Source organism: Lontra canadensis, unplaced genomic scaffold, assembly GCF_010015895.1.
Source record: "Lontra canadensis isolate GAN:19392208 unplaced genomic scaffold, GSC_riverotter_1.0 scaffold30, whole genome shotgun sequence".
In the NCBI taxonomy this organism is placed as follows: domain Eukaryota; kingdom Metazoa; phylum Chordata; class Mammalia; order Carnivora; family Mustelidae; genus Lontra; species Lontra canadensis.
The window spans coordinates 977,812-995,529 of NW_022631024.1; the positions used below are offsets into that span (position 1 = coordinate 977,812).

Below are 17,718 nucleotides of genomic sequence, written 5' to 3' on the forward strand. Positions count from 1 at the left end.
CGAGGTATTGTATGGTGACTAACATAACATAATAAAAATTTTAAAATAAATAAAAGCCACAAGCTCACAGCAAGGATGAGTGTGGGCAAGTAAAGAAATGTTTCTGGATGTTGCAAGCCAGTTTTTCAGGAGCAGGAATGGAGCAGCCAACAATGAGATTCATCCAGGTCGGGGAGCCAATCAGGCTGGGACACGAGGGAAGGAGTCCAGGGCAAGGAGCATGACTATGAGAGTTTAGAGAGGTGAGCGTGGCCTTGAAGTCCTCTTCCCGTCCCCCCTCCTCCATCCATGTTGCCTGTCTCAGTGAGAGGCTCTGCCTTCTTTCTAAAGTTGCCTGAACCCCGAATCTGAGCATTCTTGCCTCCATCTGCCTCACCCTCTGCGGTTCATCCATCCCCCACTACCGTTGACTACTAGCTCCCAAGGATCTCTCTGAGTCCCTCACTTTTCTCGATCCTTGTAGCTCCTTCTCCAGCATCAGTCCTCCATCATCCGTCGCCTGGATTACTGCATCTCTGCTCTTGCCTCCTTTCTGCAAGTAGTGCTCGCTCCTTCTGCTCCTTCCTCCCCCAGTTCGTGCTCCTGCCTGAAATCCTCCACCAGCTAGCCCCATAACTTAGAAGAGAAACTTTTTTTTTTAAGGCTCTATTTGTGTGTTGTTCCTCCTTACCTCTCCAGTCTCGTGTCTTGATCCTGTTCCTTTGGTATCTGCCCCCTCCCTTTCTCCTCACTCCCCTTATATTGAATTCCTCTATCCCAGGATATTTTCACCTTCAGGCCTTCCAGCTGTGATTCCTTCTGCCTGGACTGGCCCTTAACTTCTGGCCTCGGTAACTCCTTATCCTTCCAGTCTTACCATGTGCCACTTCTGAGAAGCCTTCCCTGCTTTCCTAAATCTGGATTATTTGCTTCCTTAGGTTAGCATGTGTCGTAGGATACATTGTTCCTGGAGGCTCTATCTGCTGCACTTGCTAGACATAGGCTCTGGGACAGGAACAATCACATTCTTGCCATATCTCGGGTTCTAGCTTCTAGGACCCTGGTTCTAGGACCTCAGGACACATGCCAGAAAGTTTAGTTTTTTCCCTGCAAGGGATCAGAGATGCAGACTCTCTGAACCCAAATTCTTGGAGCTTTAAATCTATTCTGTAGCTTCAAGTTTGACCCCAGTATAAGAATGCCATGCCTGTAGTTATAGAGGGAGCCTGACTAGAGCAGAATGATTCACACACATACAATAAACGTCCATTTTATTAGGAAGTGAGTCTGCTTTTCTCTATGTAAGTAAAATAGGCTATAAAAATGGGTACCTTGACATAAAATGACTCTTAGCACATCTCCTCTCCCCTCTCCCTTCACACCACCCACTGGGGGGAGTAATGTTGACTGGAAATATTCAATATAATATTCCACTAAACAAAGTCTTTTGATATTCGCTTCTTAAAAGCAACAGGACCAACAACAATAAAACCACCCTGAATCCAAGAGCCTGAGCCCCAAATCTCCTAAAACATTGGGAGTTCTTATAAAACATCCCCTCTGTGTTCCCCTTAGGCTATTGAAAATGTGTTGCTTTGGTTGGAGTTCTCATGTGGGCCTCCCAGCGCAGCACCTGGGTGACTGGTTAGCCATACCTTGGAGCTCCGGTGACAGCTCCTGAAAGAAAGGGGGCTGCCATCTGAAGCCCTGGGTGCATCTGGCATGACTGTGTATGCAGCCTACATAAAACCTTTGAATGTTCACACTCTCCTGCGGCCTGAACCCAATCTCTGTTTAGCAGAGACATCTGAAAACTGAGAAAGTTCTTCTATCACCAAGAAAGGGCTGTTCCCCACCCACCAGGGACCCCAGAGCCAGAGCGGGTCATTCCGAGGCCAACTCTGGCTCGAACTTGGGGTTTGGGGGTGGTGGGTTGCCTTGGTCACCAGCACTCAGTTCCCTCCTTTGCCTTCAAAGGGGCCCCGCTGTTGCTGGTCCTCACAGCTCCCGCAGGTCAGCCCCTTCATGTCTCCGTGATGTCACCGTATTGCAACCACGAGGCTTGTTTATAGGCCACGATGCTGTAAGAATTGACAATCCAGAATTACAAGCCAACAATTGGAATGAGGCAAAGGGTGTGCCTTTTCCTCCCCACCAACAGCCGCTGTCCCTCGTGCCTGGGAGGCTGTTTGGAGTTGGGAGATGGCGGGAGGAAACTTCTCCCACTCCAGGCCCATTCCAGTCCTAAGACATCTCAAGCCCTTTACGTCTACACTTTCCTTTTCCCAGAATCTCTCTCCATCTCACTTCTGCCTGATGACCTCCCAGCTGTATTTCAAGGTCAAGACTGGCTAATCCCAAGCAGAATTGGCTATCTCATCTTCTGCCTTTCCATAGCCCCCCTTTATCTCTTCCACAAATCCTCATTACGTTGTTCGCAAATATTTGTAGCTAAGGGGATGCATAGGAATTAGGAGATTTGAGGCCAAGTCTTGGATCTGTGTGAACTTTGGCCTGTCCTTCGGCCTGTCCTTCCACCTCTGGGGTCCTCGGACTTTCCTCTGTTTGAGCCCTAGGAGCCTCAGAGTCTAAGAGCACAGCTCTTCCTAGCTGATGGCCAGCTCCTGGAGCTGCTGGATGGGATATGAATGAGAATCCAAACCTTCTAAGGGAGAGCTTCGTGAGCTCTTCCCAAAACTCTGACTTCCCATCTTCCATAAGTCACAGGGCTCCACAGGGAGAAGCACTTACTGTACTTGAAACAAAACTCATTGTATTACTAACCCAGCAGGAAAGCCCAGGAGTGGAGGCAGCTACCCACAATGCCGTGAATGCCTGGCTGCAGTCCTGACTCTAGCTGAATCCTGCAGAGACCTGACCACGCAGACCCAATGGGATGGCCAGCCCTGCCTTCAGGTCAGCCAACAGGCAGCTCTGGGGGTTGGAGGTTCACCGTGCTGGCCAGTAGGGGCCACATCCTTCCAACAGAGGATACCTTAGATCCTTTTTGAGTACTCCTTACATGCCAGGCTCTCTGCTGGACACAGACTATCCATGCTGAGCCAGAAAGCTGTGGTTCCTGCCCTCAGGCCAGCCTACCATCCAGTGGGCAGGCTTATGAAAAGGCAATCACTAATCATCAGCTGTCGTGCTATGAAGGAAAGTACAGGAAGCTTTGGGAGCATATGATAGAAGGACCTAATTTAGGTTGAGAATGGGTTAAGACCATAGCCAGTTGGGTTAAGAGGAGGCACGGTGCAGAAGGGAGGAGGACACAAGGGGCAACTACTGGGGCTGACACATGGGGTCGGGGAGGGTGGTAAGCAGCAGCAACAGGCACCAGGGAGGTTGGCAAGCCCAGATTATGTGGGGCCTTGTGGTCCATGGAAAGACATTCAGGTTGTATCCTAACAGCAATGAAAGCCAAATGCAGAATTTTGAGCAGGAGATGACATGATCTATTTAAACACTTGAAGGAAATTGCTCTAGGCACCTGGTAGAAGGAGGATGGGGTGGGCACAAGAGTGGACATGGGGGTAATGGTTCAGAGGCTAATCCAATTGTTCAAGTGCTCAAGCCTCGGGGTGGTAGCAGTAGTGATAAAAAGAAAAGGATGAAATCTAGGCCTATTTTGAAGATGGAGTCAATGAGGTCTGATGGATTAGCAGTTAGGGGAGGTAGAGAGGAGGGAGGACATTGGTGACTTGGGTTTCTCTTCCTGAGGGAGTGGTGGTGCCTTTTAGTGAGGTGGGATAGACTGGAGAGGGAACAGATGTAGGAAGGCATCAAGAACCCAATTTTGGAAACTTAGATGGTAATTCAAAGTTTTGAAAGTACTTTAGTTTGCTTAGAGAATATGAAGTGAGAACCCAGAGAAGAGCCCTAAAGAATCTTCCATTTGGTGGTTTGTCAGGAAGAAGCAATAAGGTGTTGAGAAAGCCCAATGACAGTGGAGAGAGACCATTGGTGTGGGGACCATGAGGAAATCATGTAGGGTGAGAACTGCAGGGAGTCCAGTGGCTTTAGCCTTGAAGAGTTGTTAGCGGCCTTAATGAGAAGGGCTCTGATGGTCGAGGGGGGCCTCAGATGGGTGGGAGATGAGGATGCAGCAAGTGCACACCAGCCTTTGCAGAAGCTGACCATGAAGCCAATGGAGGTTGAGGAGAGATTGGGTGGTAGATCACATGTCGGTTCAGTAAGCATTCAGGAGAGAGCAGCTCGCTTTCGAGGGGAGAGAGCTCTCTAAGGAGACGGGACAGGTGGCACCCGACACTGGTGACTCCTCTAAGAAGCCGTGCCCTGTGGTGGGTCAGAGACTGCCTGGGTTCAACCCTTGTCTCTGCCACTTGTTGGCTGTGGAATTTGGTAAGTTACAGAACACCCTAGAGTGTCTGTCTCCTTATTTGCAAAAATAACAATAGTCATGACCTCCAAGAACTTTGGGGGAAGATTAAATTCATTAAATATATGCAATATTTTAAGTAGTAGCTGGCCCATGATAAGGGCTATTTACAGGTTTGCTATTGTTACTATTAATTTAAAAAGGGTGGGGAGGGCAGAGAAGAATCCAGTGGCAAGTAGGTCACAGACGGGCAGAGACAGTTACTCCTTTAACATCTCCCAATTGCACGTAAGAAGAGCAAGTAGGAGAAGGGCGGTTCTCAACAGTAATGTGAAATGGACTCACTTTGGGACCAGAAAGGGCCGGGGACACAGTCCCTTCTGGCAAGCAGGCTGTTGGCAGCTCTGGCCCAGGGACCATTCCTCCAGCGTTCTGCCCTCTGCTGCCTCCTTTGTTCCCTGCTCTCACATGCCTTCCTGGGCTTCTATGTCATTAGAATGTAGCTTTCCTCTCTGTGGTTGGAACGTTCTACTGCTTTTCCCCGGTGGTCTCACTGGATTGATGGTACCTCCTTGGCCTCTTCTAACTGTAAGAATTTTTCAAGATCTTGTTCATTCAGGGACTCCACGGAAGGGAAAGGTAATGGAAACACTTGTACCAGAGTTATCAATCTTGGTTGTATATTCAAATCATCTGGAGAGCTTTTAAAAATTCCTGTGCGCAGGCTGCACTCCAGATCGACTGAGTCGGAATCTCTGGGGGTGGGATCCAGACATCAGTGACTTTTAAAGCTTTCTAGGTGATTCTGGCATATAGCCAATGAGGCTTTATTTTCCCATGTGTCTCTTTACTGGTACATGACTGTGAGAGAGAAATAATGATCAACTACTTCAGTGCCTCATTCACATAAGCACTCAGGTACTTACTTGATGGATTCAAGATCCTGTCCCTGCATCTGTGATAGAAAATCGCAAAGACCTTCAGGGCCTAAGGAAGAAACCGTGCACGGAAAGTCTGACCAAATCCAAGCACACATTGCATAGTGTCCTGGGGTGAGAGGTCGAGAGAAGCCCACCTCCTTCCTGTGCCCTAAAGTCTCTTACGCAAGACCAGCATCCCACTCAGTACACACAAGAAGCAGCAAAACTGTAGAAAGGAACCAACTACTGTATTTTCTCATGGCTTTCATTGGTCCATTTATCTCTCTAACTATGCCACACATTAACTTCTCAGGCTTGTTTTTTTTTGGTCTGTTTTCCTTTGTTTGTTTGTTTAGGTTAATGAGACTATTTCGCCCAACTCCCAAATAGGGTTGGGTGACTTCCAAGTGGCACAGCTACTAATTCATCACTTACTTGGGCAAACAGCTGGGAAATTTGCATTGCATGCTAAGGTCTAGCTGAGCCCAACCCATTCAGCCAAGACTCACATAAAAATAGGGCCCAGGAAAAGGCCTTCCCTCCTCCGTCCCTCCCTCTGTCCCGCTGTCCCTCCGTCCCTCAACTCCATTCCTTCTTTTCTGATCGGCACATCTTTCTTCTCTCAACCATGAAATAGAGCTAAGAGCCTTCATGATTGATAGCTCAAGAGGCTCAGCCTTGGCACGCCTGGGTGGCTCGGTTGGTTGAGCATCTGCCTTTGGCTCAAGTCATGATCCCAAAGTCCTTGGATCAAGCCCCGCATTGGGCTCCCCACTCAGCAAGGAGGCTGCTTCTCCCTCTCCCTCTGCCTGCTGCTCCCCCTACTTGTGTTCTCTCTCTCTCTGTGTCAAATAAATAAATTAAAAGAAAAAAAAAAGAGCCTCAACCTTCTGTGTAGACAGGGACATATATTATGATGTGAGAATTCTCACAAGGCCTTACTGCCATCTACTTCCTGCTTCTTCCAGCCTGCCCTCGATTGGTTTCTATTGGGCTGTCTGTAATGCCACCATTACTGACACAGAGAGCTCTCTGTGCTACCAGGCAGGTCCCCTAAAATGCAAATCCTTATCAAATCCCTTGCCCCTTAGTGTGGATATATTTACTGTATTCCTTTCTCCTGTGGTGGGATTGATACAAGCATGAGAGGACCTCACTGAATGAGAAGGGGTAAATGGTCTCAAACCATCCAAGACTGGGCTAATGGAGTAGCCACTATTGCACTGGCCCCCGAGCACTTGAAAGATGTGCAAATGGAGTCCAAACTGAGATGTGCCAACAGCATAACATACATACCGGATTTCAAAGACTTAAAAAAAAAAAAACAAAACAACCAAAACTCACTGATACTTTTGTAAATTGACTAGACGTTAGAATGATATTTTGGATATATTGGGTCAAATCAAATGTGTTACTAAAATTAATTTCACCTGTTACCATTTTTAAACATTACTAGAAAATTGACAATTGCATATATGGCTTGCAGTGTGGCTTGCTCTGGTGACTTGCACGAGAGAGGGCTGGTCAGAGACCATTTTGGTCTGTTTTGATGATGTCCAAGGCTGGTGCTCTTACCCTGGGAGTGGAGTTCCTCTCTTTGGCTTCTCCAGTGGTCTTCCTGCCTGTTATTTTCCTGACTTTATTGCTCTTACTTGACAAATGAGACAACTCCCCAGAGAGATCAAAGGAATTGCCTAAGTCCTCTAGGGAGCTCACACAGTCCAGTGGCATGTGAGAGTGTCGGGGCAGGTGGGGAGGTGGCTGAGCCCAGAGGCCGCCAGTTGTCAAGCCTTTGGAGGGCATGCCAAGAGTACCCAGAAGTGAAGCAGGATGGTTCTCATCTAGAAGGACCTAAACAGGGCGCCTGGGTGGCTCAGTTGGTTGAGCGACTGCCTTCTGCTCAGGTCATGATCCCAGACTTCCAGGATCGAGTCCCGCATCGGGCTCCCAGCTCCTTGGGGAGTCTGCTTCTTTCCCTGACCTTCTCCTCTCTCATGCTCTCTCTCACTCATTCTCTCTCAAATAAATAAATAAAATCTTAATAAATAAATAAATAAATAAATAAATAAAATGACCTAAACAAAAGGGGTGGAAGTGGTTCACAAGGGTTTCTAATCCCAGCCTCTGATTACAAGGAAGTCTATGAGGCTTTCATAAACAAAGTGAATTACCACACTGCCAGGAAGTATGCCAGCTGCTTGTGGCCGTCTGTTCATTATTCAGGACTTTGGGGGTTTCCCACATTGCCAGATTCCTCCTGAGGAACAGGAGGACTTTTTCTTTGTGGGAGAGCTGACCCAGAACCCACTGCCTAGAGGCTGCAAAGAAATAATTCTTTATGCTAATAGGCTGGAGGGGGTCCAGCGGGCCCTGACATGTGCCCCAGGGCCTCAGCCTAAACCACAGTCACTGCTCCTGTCTTACCCAATTGGGATGATGGCCAGGAAGGAGAGAAAGGAGGAGAGAGCAAAACAGGTGCCAACAAACTTTTCCATGGTGAGTTGATAGATCTTGTTGTACACCGTGGAGGTCACCACCCCGGTCAGAGTCAGGGACAGCTGCAGGATGACGAACACCTTTCCTGTGGAAGCGACAGGGGTTACCAAGAAGATATGCTGCTGTCCCTTCCTTGTTACCCACTAGCTGAGTCTCCAGGGAGCTCTCAGGAGGCTCTGCGTCCTTCCCAGAGCTCCCTCTCGGTCTCGGCTCACTCCGCCAGGACCCCTGCCTCTATCCAGCTGGATCTTTCTGCAACCCACAGATAGTAGCCTCCTCCCCTGACTGTGGCTTTTCAGTGACTGACTTTCTGAGTCTTTCCCATCCTCCTGTTTTCACCCCCTCTGCCCTGGATGGACCCCAGAGTGTTCCTAGTGTATTCAAGGTGGCTTCTGGAACTCTCTCGTAGACCTTCTGTAAGTCTGAACCCTGTGCTTCAACCCAAGCAGCTCTGAAACGGGCTGGGCAGAGAATTTCAGAGAAATTTCTTTAACGTACCGTAAGAGGAGCCCTTTATGAGTTTGGACATTGCTGATCGGATGGTTGTGATGGGGATGAGTGCGAACAGCATGACAGCTCGAGCTGGAAGGAAATCACACAAGAACACTCCTCAATGTGCCCTGCCTTGGCCAAGGAGTAAATCAGAAGAAAGCAAAAAGCCTTACCAGGAATCTCCCTTTCCCCACAGACCGCATGGGCTTGCCCTGGATGTAGTGGTTTCTCCACTAGTGGACTAATGCCCCCCCCTCCCAGGCAGGCTGAGTCCCTGAGCTCTGATGGTGCCATTGATGCCACAGACCCACTTGCAAGGTGGCGGGGCTCAGCTGGCACGGGGATGGATAGTGAAGGCTGTCTTCATTGGCAGATTTAAGTGGCATCTAGTGAAGTGGAGCTGATGTCACTGAGTGACTCAGGACTCTTCATCTTGTTGCCGGGACAGAGGTGTCTTCTGTCACCATTCACGATCCCCTCTGGGAGACAGTTGCGGGAGTGTGTGCCACGTTACACAGCTGCCACACACCCTTCCTTCCTTATTCATAATCCCAGTGTGGTGTGTGTTTAGGTGTGTGAGTGTGTGGAGAGAGAGAAGGAGAGGTAGAGGTGGTAGGAAGGGAGACAGGTACTCTGGCCTTTGCACGCAGCCTAACTGGGAGCTGGCCAGGCCTAAGTTGCCATTTTGTTAGGTGTTTTCTGAGATGTGTGCCCTCAGCCAAGGGACAGCCTGTGGTGACTGTCTAAAGTTGTTTTTTTCTAATATGTCAACCACTAGCCACAGTGACTATATAAATAAATTAAAATCAAATTTAAAATTCTGTTCTTTAGCGGTGCTAGCCACATTCCAAGTGCTCAAGAGCCACACATGGCCAGTGGCTACCATATTGGACAGCACAGATTTTAGAAGAATTCTATCATTGTAGAAAGATCTATTAGAGCCTGGATTTAGAGCTCTCTGCCTGTGGTCCTCAGATGGAAACTTCATTCTACTTCTTTGAGAGAATTTATTACATTGGTTGTGAAAGGCATTTATCCATTTTTAAACAGCCCCTGCTTGGCCTGAAATGATTTTAATGAAGGGACCTTTCCAGCCGGATTACTTCAATGTTTTGTCCCTTTAAAACTGAAGAGAAAAAATCTAACCCCTTCTCCTAAGGCCAATCCAAAACCTTCCCTACTGACTGCAGACACTACTGACTGACCCTCCCCTGACCTAGAGCCATGGGCACGGCCCTGATAACGTTTCAGTGGGCAACACAGATAACACAATACAGTGCAACTACATTAACTCAACCACATGTAATCCTGTCTCCCTTCTTAAGATAGTAGGTCCCATCCCTGGTGCTGAGCTGGGACACCTAGACCACACCATGCCACGCCACGCCACGCCACACCACGCCATACCACACCACGCCACACCACACCATGTCAGCCCCATGACCCTAGGGGTCCACATTTTCCTTGTCCTGCCTCCCCGGGAAAGCCGGACTCACCAATGTAGAACATGTATGTCTCTTTCACAAACGCCAAGAGGAGGGCTCCTGACCCAAAAGACACCATACCGATCATGATCATGGTGGTGTCCTGGAAGCAGCGGGAGAAGACCAGGACGCCCAGGAAGCTGGTGATGAAGACGGTGTACCCTGCAGCCATGCCATAGCCCACCTGCACTTGGTTCCAACTGAGAGGCTCCCTTAGCATGAAAAGAGGCATCACGTCCACGGTGCCCACCACAGCCAGGTCATATATGATGGCACCCACAAAGAGCAGGGCAATGATAGTCCTTGGGGGCTGTGCCTTCCCAGGGGATGGAGGGTGCCCCACCACACTCTGCTTGTCTAACTGATCAGGATCCAGGGCACGGTAGGTGCCAACCGTGCCAGATACCGTGTCCACCACAGGGAGCACCCTGCTGGGTCTGGCCATCGACTCAGGGACCTTCAGGACCAAGAGGCTGTAGAAAAGCGCAAAAGCAGCCCAGCTCACGCTGCAGGCGGTCAGCACCAAGCCCTGCCCAGAGTGCCCAAGCATCTGCTTGAAGAGATGCCCAGAGGCCATGCTCCCGCAGAATCCTGCCAGGCCCAGGATCAGGTCGATGAGGATGAGGCGCACAGAGCGGCGACCCTCGGGGGAGCCCAGGGAGCCCAGGGCCATTACACCGGACCAGAAGGCCGAGAAGCCGCCGCATAGCCCATTTAGCGCCGCCGCCCCGTACAGCACCTCCACCGGCCAGTCCAGCAGCACCTTGAGCAGCAGCCCGAGGCGGGAGAGCAGGAAGCCCAGCAGGGACACGCAGATGGAGATCTTGCGGTGGTAGCGGTCGCTGAGCCAGCCCAGACCATAGGCGGACAGCAGCGGCGTCAGGCCCACCACGAGGTTGTAGACGATGTAGAAATTGGAGATGGCCCTCTGCTGCTGGTCCTCCAGGGCGTCCCGGGGCGACGGGCTGGTGCTGTGGTTGGAGGCCCCGGCTCCAAAGGACGCCTTCACCACGAGGAGCAGCCCCGCCTCATAGAGGGAGGCGGCCACCTGCGTGGAGGCCACCACGGGTTCGATCCAGGTCCTCACCTGGAGGCCAGACAGGAGGCCCCTCCCTGGGCAGGCGGCCTCGGGCCCCATGAGGACTCTCGGAGAGGGGCTGGATGCGGTCCCAGAGCGCGAGTGTGCGCCGTGCGGCCGGGTGCGCGCGGGACGGGACCAAGCCGGAGCGCGGGGCGCCTGTGACAGTGGCCCGCCTGCGCGGCTGGCCCCCGGGCCAGGCCACTCCTCCCGGCCTTAAAAGGCCGCGCCCGGCCCCCGCCTCCGCCCGCCCAGCCCGGCTGGCGACAGCCCAGGAAGCCGGGCGCCCGGGAGAGCAACGCCCCGTTTCGGCCCTCAGCGTCACCGCCCCCGGATCGTCGTGTCACGCTGCTCTGGCTAGCGCGGCCGCCTGACGATGGCCCGATGGCCCCCCAGCCAGGCATGCCCCGGCTTCTCGCGGGGTGCGGGCGCCTTCCCCAAGCGTGTTCTGGCCAGGGCCGAGACGCCCGGCAGGGAGCGAAATTCAATTATCCGTGGCGGGCAGGTCTGGGCGAGGGGCTGTGGGGGGCGGTGGGGTGCGGTGGGGTGGGGGGTGGGGTACAGAACCTAGGATTTGTCCTGGGAGCCGGCGGGGGTGAGGCTTTTTTGGTTGGGTTTAAAAGCAACGAGGGGGGGGGGGCGCCTGGGTGGCTCAGTGGGTTAAGCCTCTGCCTTCGGCTCAGGTCATGCTCTCAGGGTCCCTGGATTGAGCCCCGCATCGGGCTCTCTGCTCAGCAGGGAGCCTGCTTCCTCCTCTCTCTCTCTGCCTGCCTCTCTGCCTACTTGTAATCTATCTGTCAAGTAAATAAATAAATAAATCTTAAAAATAAATAAATAAAATAAAAGCAACAGGGGCGACATAACAAAGACTTTGAGAGAAATGCTCTTTGAGATGTTGATTTCAGTTCTTTGGGACGAATCCCCAAGCAGTAGAGTCGCTGCATGGGGTGGGTGGGGAGGGGGGCGGTGGGGTGGGTGGGGGGGGGGCGGGTAGCTCTAGTTTTAATTTTTTGAGGAACCTCCATACTGGTTTCCATTTTGCATTCCCACCAACAGGGCACAAGGATTCCACTTTCTCACACCCGCACCAATACTTCTTATCTTGATATCTTTTTCTTTCTTTTTTAATAATAAGATAGCCATCCTGACAGGTGTGAGGGGTAGGTGTCTCATTGTGCTTTTGATTTGCATTTCTCTGATGATGAGTGATGTTGAGCCTCTTTTCCTGGTTGTTGGCCATCTGTGTGTCTTCTTTGGAGAAATGTCTCTTCATGTCCTCAGCCCATTTTTCAGCCGGGCTCCTAGTTTGTGTTTGTGTTTTTGTTCTCACAATTAAATTGTAGAGAACAATTACATCCTCACAATTAAATCCTTATGTATTTTGGAGATTAACCCCTTATCAGATGTAAGGTGTGCAATATTTTCCCCCATTTTGTAGCTGGCTTTTCCACTCCGTTGTTTCCTTTGCCATGTACAAGCTTTTTTTTTTTTTTTTTTTTTTAATTTATTTTTTTATTTGACAGAGAGCTAGAGAGAGAGCACAAGTAAGCAGAGCGGCAGGGAGAGGGGGAGAGAGAGAAGCAGGCTCTCTGCTGAGCAGGGAGCCCGATGCGGGGCCCAATTCCAGGACCCTGGAATCATGACCCGAGCCGAAGGCAGCCGCTTAACCAACTGAGCCACCTGGGCGCCCCTGTACAAGCTTTTTAGTTTGATGGAGTCCCACTTGTTTGTTTTCAGGATCTGGAAGAGATGTTGGCAGTCCTCTACTCACTGCAATATCTTTTTTTTTTTTTTTAAGATTTTATTTATTTGACAGAGAGATCACAAGTAGGCAGAGCAGCAGCAGGCAGAGAGAAGAGGGGGAAGCAGGCTCCCTGCTGAGTGGAGAGCCTGATGAGGGGCTTGATCCCAGGACTCTGGGATCATGACCTGAGCTGAAGGCAGAGGCTTAACCCACTGAGCCACCCAGGCGCCCCTACTCACTGCAATATTATTCACAATAACCAAGATGGGGAAATAACAGAAATGCCCATCGGTAGGTGAATGGATAAACAAAATGTGATATAGATATAGATATAGATATAGATATAGATATAGATATAGATATTTGAATACTATCCAGCCTTTAAAAAAGGAGGAAATCCTGCAATTGGTGACAACATGGATGGACCTTGAGGACATTGTGCTAAGGGAAATAAACAAGTCATAGAAAGACAAATAGTGCATGATTTCACTTATATGAGGTATCTCAAACAGTCAAGTTCAAGAATCAGAGTGGAATGGTGGTTGCCAGAGGCTGAGGAATCACTAATCAATGGCATCAAGTTTCAGTTCAGAGAACAAGCAAGCTCCAGAGGTCTCTGTACAACAGTGCACAATAATAATATGGTGTAAACTTAAAAACTTGCTAAACCTCTCATGTTAAGTGTTCTTACCACCACTAACAAAGAATCCAAACAAAACCTCAGGGAGGAGCAAGGCTCAGCCCTCTCACCAAGCCAGAAGCCTCTGGGAGAAGAGTCCTGCTTTGACTCTTCTATACCTCACGGGAGCAGCTGGTTGAACGGCTTTTGTTCCAGCCTCTGAAAAACCAGGTTGAGAATGGAGTGGGAGCAGGTACAGGGGCTCTGGTCGGCCTGGAGCTAGTGCAGGCCCCAGCCTGCAGGGCCCGGCCTCAAACCCCGGGGCCAAGGGCGAGACAGGGAGGTCCTGCAGCCCTGGGTGTCCCTCCAGATGGTAAAACTCTCTGGCAGGGGGTAGATCCCACCAGGAAGAAGAGAGTCAGCAGGTCATCTGCTTCTGAGTAAAGTCCGCAAGGCCCTTTCTGTTTCTTTGTGATTGTTCTTCCATCTCATGGGCCCACTGTCCTCTGCTCTCCTAGCCACCTTGTTTCCTCCTTTAAGCACACACTTCTGCAAAGAGGACCAGGCTGATGGGTGGCGCAGGGACAGTAACGCTCCAAGATGCAAGACCCTTCTTCGGGGTAACCCCCACGGGTAGAGAGTCAAAACATACAAGCCCTCTCCTTGTCAGTTCAACCCCAATATAGCCACAGCAGCGTGGATGAACGCGATCCCAAAGGTACCCAAGGGAGAAGACCCAGCTGCGCAGGGAGCAATTACAAAGCCAAATGCATAATGTATTCATGGGAGGAGGGACTCAACTCTAAATGACTTTGTGTAGGTTTGTGCCCTGTGGGTGAGCTCCCATCTTCTGTTCCTCTCCCCGGCACTGTGTCCAACCCAGACAAATCTGCTTTCTGCAAAGAGGAAGACCCACCTAGTCTCTCCCTGTAAGATGTGCCCTGTGCAACTGGCCTGGTCGCCCCCTCAAAGCTTCCCTACTTCCTTCTTCCTCGCCCTCACCTAGGCCCACCTTGGGAGGGATTGTTTTCACTCAGCCCATGCCCAGCTCTCCCACTCCATTCTTAACCCCTGTTTTTTCAGAGGCTGGAACAAAAGCAGTTCAACCAGTCTGTTCCTGTGAGGTGCAGAGGCTCCAGGGATGTGGAGGTTTTAGGGGAAGGTGGTACCCAGCAGTCAGATGTGGCCCTAAGAGCGACAGACAGCCTGAACTGTATGGACCATTCCTGCCACATAACCAAGGGGTCTGTATGTTCTTGGGGTTGTGGGCACGAGAGGGTACATTTCATCCTCCCTGTTGTCTCAGTTCTCCCCGTCCCCTTGTGAAACTAGGGAAATTTGAGGGGCCTCTGAGAGCTTCCCACCAGATCTAGGACAGGTCTAGTGGGAGCTGGGACACCATGATGCTAGCTAGCCAGCCCTGGGACCCTCCAGGCTTGGACCCGAATCCTCTGGCCTAGAAATGAACTAGACCAAGAGCAGTCTGTACCTTTCCCAGTTTGGGCTACTCTGCTTTGGATTGTATTTTCATCCTGTTCGCTCGAACCCCTCCATCTCTGACTGCAGGCTTCAGCTGTGTTAGTGCCTGGCCATCCTCTGTGGCCTAGGCTTCTGGCAGGGTATGCCCTTGAGCCAAATTGAACATTGGCCCTGCCACTTTAGTCTCTAGCTCAAGGTTGGCTCTGTTCAAGTGCAAAAGTTAAACTCGCTCATCTTTTAGATTGATGAAGTCATACTCTTTGAGGAGAAAAAGACTTAAAGGAAAAAAAGGGGGGAAGCAGCTATCATTTACTGAGCCCTCACTGTATACTTAGCACTCTGCAGGAATGAATGAACGCCGTCCTCCCGAGAAGTCCATCCGCTAGTCTATGACCTCATTTTATGGTTGGAGAAACTGGGGCCAGAGAGGTTAAGTAATTTGCATAAGACCACACAGCTAGTAAGTTGGGGAGCCCGTCTCAGGCACTGATGTAGGCGGAAAACACAGTCAGCAGGGGATCTTCTTTGAGGGTATGCTCTCAGCCAGCACAGGAATGTGGAGAGGAGCAGGAACACCTTAGTCATGACGAAATTACTGTCGATCAACCCTGTATTACACAATGGAGAGCAGCAAAGGAGTGGATGGAAATTTATTTACCAAATGTGTATCCCAGGCACTTTACAGTCAGGTCGGAAACAACTTTCATTTTCTTAACAGAAGGCTCCAAACTTCATTTTAGAAAGGAACTGTGTTTGTTGGGAAAATGCATGGGATCAGTTAGAAGGTGAAATCCCTAGGCCTGAGTGTCAGCTGCCCAGGCCGCTCCAGAAAGGGGGTGGGAGCTCCGAGAATGAGTCAAGGAGAGGAACTTGTCTGAGGCTCTGGAGAGGGAGGGGCGGGAGAGGTGTGGGGGGTGTGGGGGGAGGGAGAGGGAAAGAGGTGGAGGGGGGACAGTGAGACTGGGGCCAGGAAAGGAACACCTCCCTCCCACTCCCCTGCAAGTCAGGGTGGGCTGAGGGACTTTAGAAGAATAGAAATGCCTAATAGGGGGTTTAAATAGCTTGCTGTCTCTTGTGTGTCTGAGAAACCTTCCTGAGAGGGCTCCCTGCCTCTTCGGTTCTTTAGAAAAGTCTACTGATGAATGTCTTATGTGAGTGCAGTTTCTTTGTGGAAATTGGTAAAGATGCTGTGGTGTCCGTCGGGGTTGACACAATGCTGAGCAGTAGTCGTGAGTACACAGGAGGAGGAGGATACCACAAGAACACAAGCCTCCCGGGGATTTTGCTGGAATCGGGGACTGCCTTAGGACTTTCACAGGCTATGGACTTGGGGGGGTTAAGCCATGGACCCAGATCTTGAGGGCCAGAGAGACCCTCGCAGCTGCCCAGCAGGCTACGATGATGAGGGAGGTGTTACGCTCTTTGTTGTTAATATTTGAGGGGACAAGTTTGGTCTTTCCGCAAGACATTGCAAATGAGGGGAATGAGATGCCCTCAGAGACAGCAGTATGCAGTGGAACAAAGTGAAGATGTACAGATTGAGCCCAGGAGGGAGAGATAAGCCTTGTCAGTAGCCATCTAAGCCCTGTCTGTGAAGGGTTTTCCAGCGGCCAGTCCACCGCTACTGGCAAGAGGCAGCCCCAGTCCTCTTGCATGACATTAAGCAATCCTCTAGTTATGATTTTACTTCCCAAATATAGCTGCACACAGAGAGAAATGTGCTAGTTATTTGAATAATTCCCCCAGATACTTTTTAAAAAGATTTTATTTATTTATTTAAGAGACAGAGAGAGCACAAGCAGGGGGAGGAACAGAGAGACAAGCAGACCCCCCATTGAGCAAGGAGCCCGACATAGGGCTCCGTCCCAGGACCCTAGGATCATGACCTGAGCTGAAACCAGACACCCAACCGACTGAGCCATCCAGGTTCCCCTACTCCAAATAATTCCTTATAGTAAATTAATAAGTTGGCATTCTGGTTTATCTATCTGCCTTTCTAAATTGGTTCATTTGGGCCCCTTTCTGGAAATGGCTTCCTCTCTATGTGCTGATGAAACAAATTTTCTTTATTGGACACTTTCCATCAAATGCCGTGAGCCTCTTCCTGTTGAAAATATTTTCAAACTCAGTGCCTCATTTGTTCATTCATTACCTATGCACCCATCCGTCCACCCCATGTATCCATCCATTTATTTGCAAGCATTCTTTGAGTATCCAGCCCACTAGCAGGTACCAGGGTTGCAAAATCCTTTGCCCTCAAGGATGTTTCAGGCTGCAGAGTTATCAGAAGTCACCTGCACTAACACTCCAAGTTGTGTGTCACACGTGAGATCACTGATGCCCGGCCTTGCCTCCCCCTTCATCGCAGACTCTGGCTTTACAGGATTCCTCTCCACTCCAAGCTCTGCTACCATCCTGAACCGCATCTCAAACAACCTGCTCGACACTGTAGAAGAAGTCTTCAACACCGTAGGAGAAGGATGTCTGATGATTTTGCTGGCCGGAACACATTAACTCTTCCTCTAATAACAACGCCACACTGAACCGCTCTCCACTCCACGGGGATATAGGACTCAGCTCTGGCCAATCACAGCCAGTGCCTTGGGCTCACAGTGATTGGCTTAGAGAGGGAAATGTGACATAAGTGGAGACCAATAAGAACAAGGCCCGGGATTTGGGCTGAAATAGGGAAGAACCCATTTTTCTCTTCTGCGGGTCTCGGACTGGTGAGGCTGAAAGCCTGGTACTGGCAGCTGTTTTGTTACCATGAGAGAAGAACTCGCCTGAGATGGGAACGCATGGAGAGGAGAGCGGGGCTGAAAGAGGGGTCAGATCCTGAGGACATCACATGTGCTGTGCCTGGGGCTAAACTACTCCTCAGCTTTTTGCCTTTTTAATTGCTGGTTTGATTTGGGTTTTCTATCAAGTCCAAACACAAGACATTTGATGGAGTCAAACCTACAGCCTCTCATCTCTAGTGACCCTGCCCCTTCTTCAGCCACAAACTCCGCTGGATCCTCGATCTCCTCATCAAACCTCTCACTCTGACCACACGCTCCTCTTCTTCAGTGTTGCTGGTTCAGCT

General features: G+C 50.4%; 1 protein-coding gene across 2 annotated transcripts; it reads right to left on the reverse strand.

The window, feature by feature from the left end:
- Positions 1–1,233: 1,233 nt before the first annotated feature.
- Positions 1,234–10,970, reverse strand: SLC46A2 (solute carrier family 46 member 2). Of its 2 annotated transcripts, none has more exons than XM_032865624.1 (4): positions 9,726–10,970; positions 8,236–8,319; positions 7,666–7,822; positions 1,234–2,060 (listed from the first exon to the last, which is right to left on the reverse strand). In XM_032865624.1, the coding sequence occupies exons 1-4, from the start codon at positions 10,849–10,851 to the stop codon at positions 2,003–2,005; spliced, it is 1,425 nt and encodes a 474-aa protein (XP_032721515.1). In that variant the 5' UTR covers positions 10,852–10,970; the 3' UTR covers positions 1,234–2,002. The 2 variants fall into 2 exon arrangements, with proteins under 2 accessions (XP_032721515.1, XP_032721514.1); XM_032865623.1 differs by lacking the exon at positions 1,234–2,060 and adding an exon at positions 4,049–5,276.
- Positions 10,971–17,718: the final 6,748 nt, after the last annotated feature.

Excerpts from the sequence above, each read along its gene's own strand:
- SLC46A2 (XM_032865623.1), bottom strand. The coding sequence starts at position 10,851 with ATGGGGCCCGAGGCCGCCTGCCCAGGGAGGGGCCTCCTGTCTGGCCTC. Across the intron at positions 8,320-9,725 it reads GACATACATGTTCTACATTG|CTCGAGCTGTCATGCTGTTC; the intron begins GTGAGTCCGGCT and ends ATTTCCTTCCAG. Across the intron at positions 7,823-8,235 it reads CATAAAGGGCTCCTCTTACG|GAAAGGTGTTCGTCATCCTG; the intron begins GTACGTTAAAGA and ends TCGCTTCCACAG.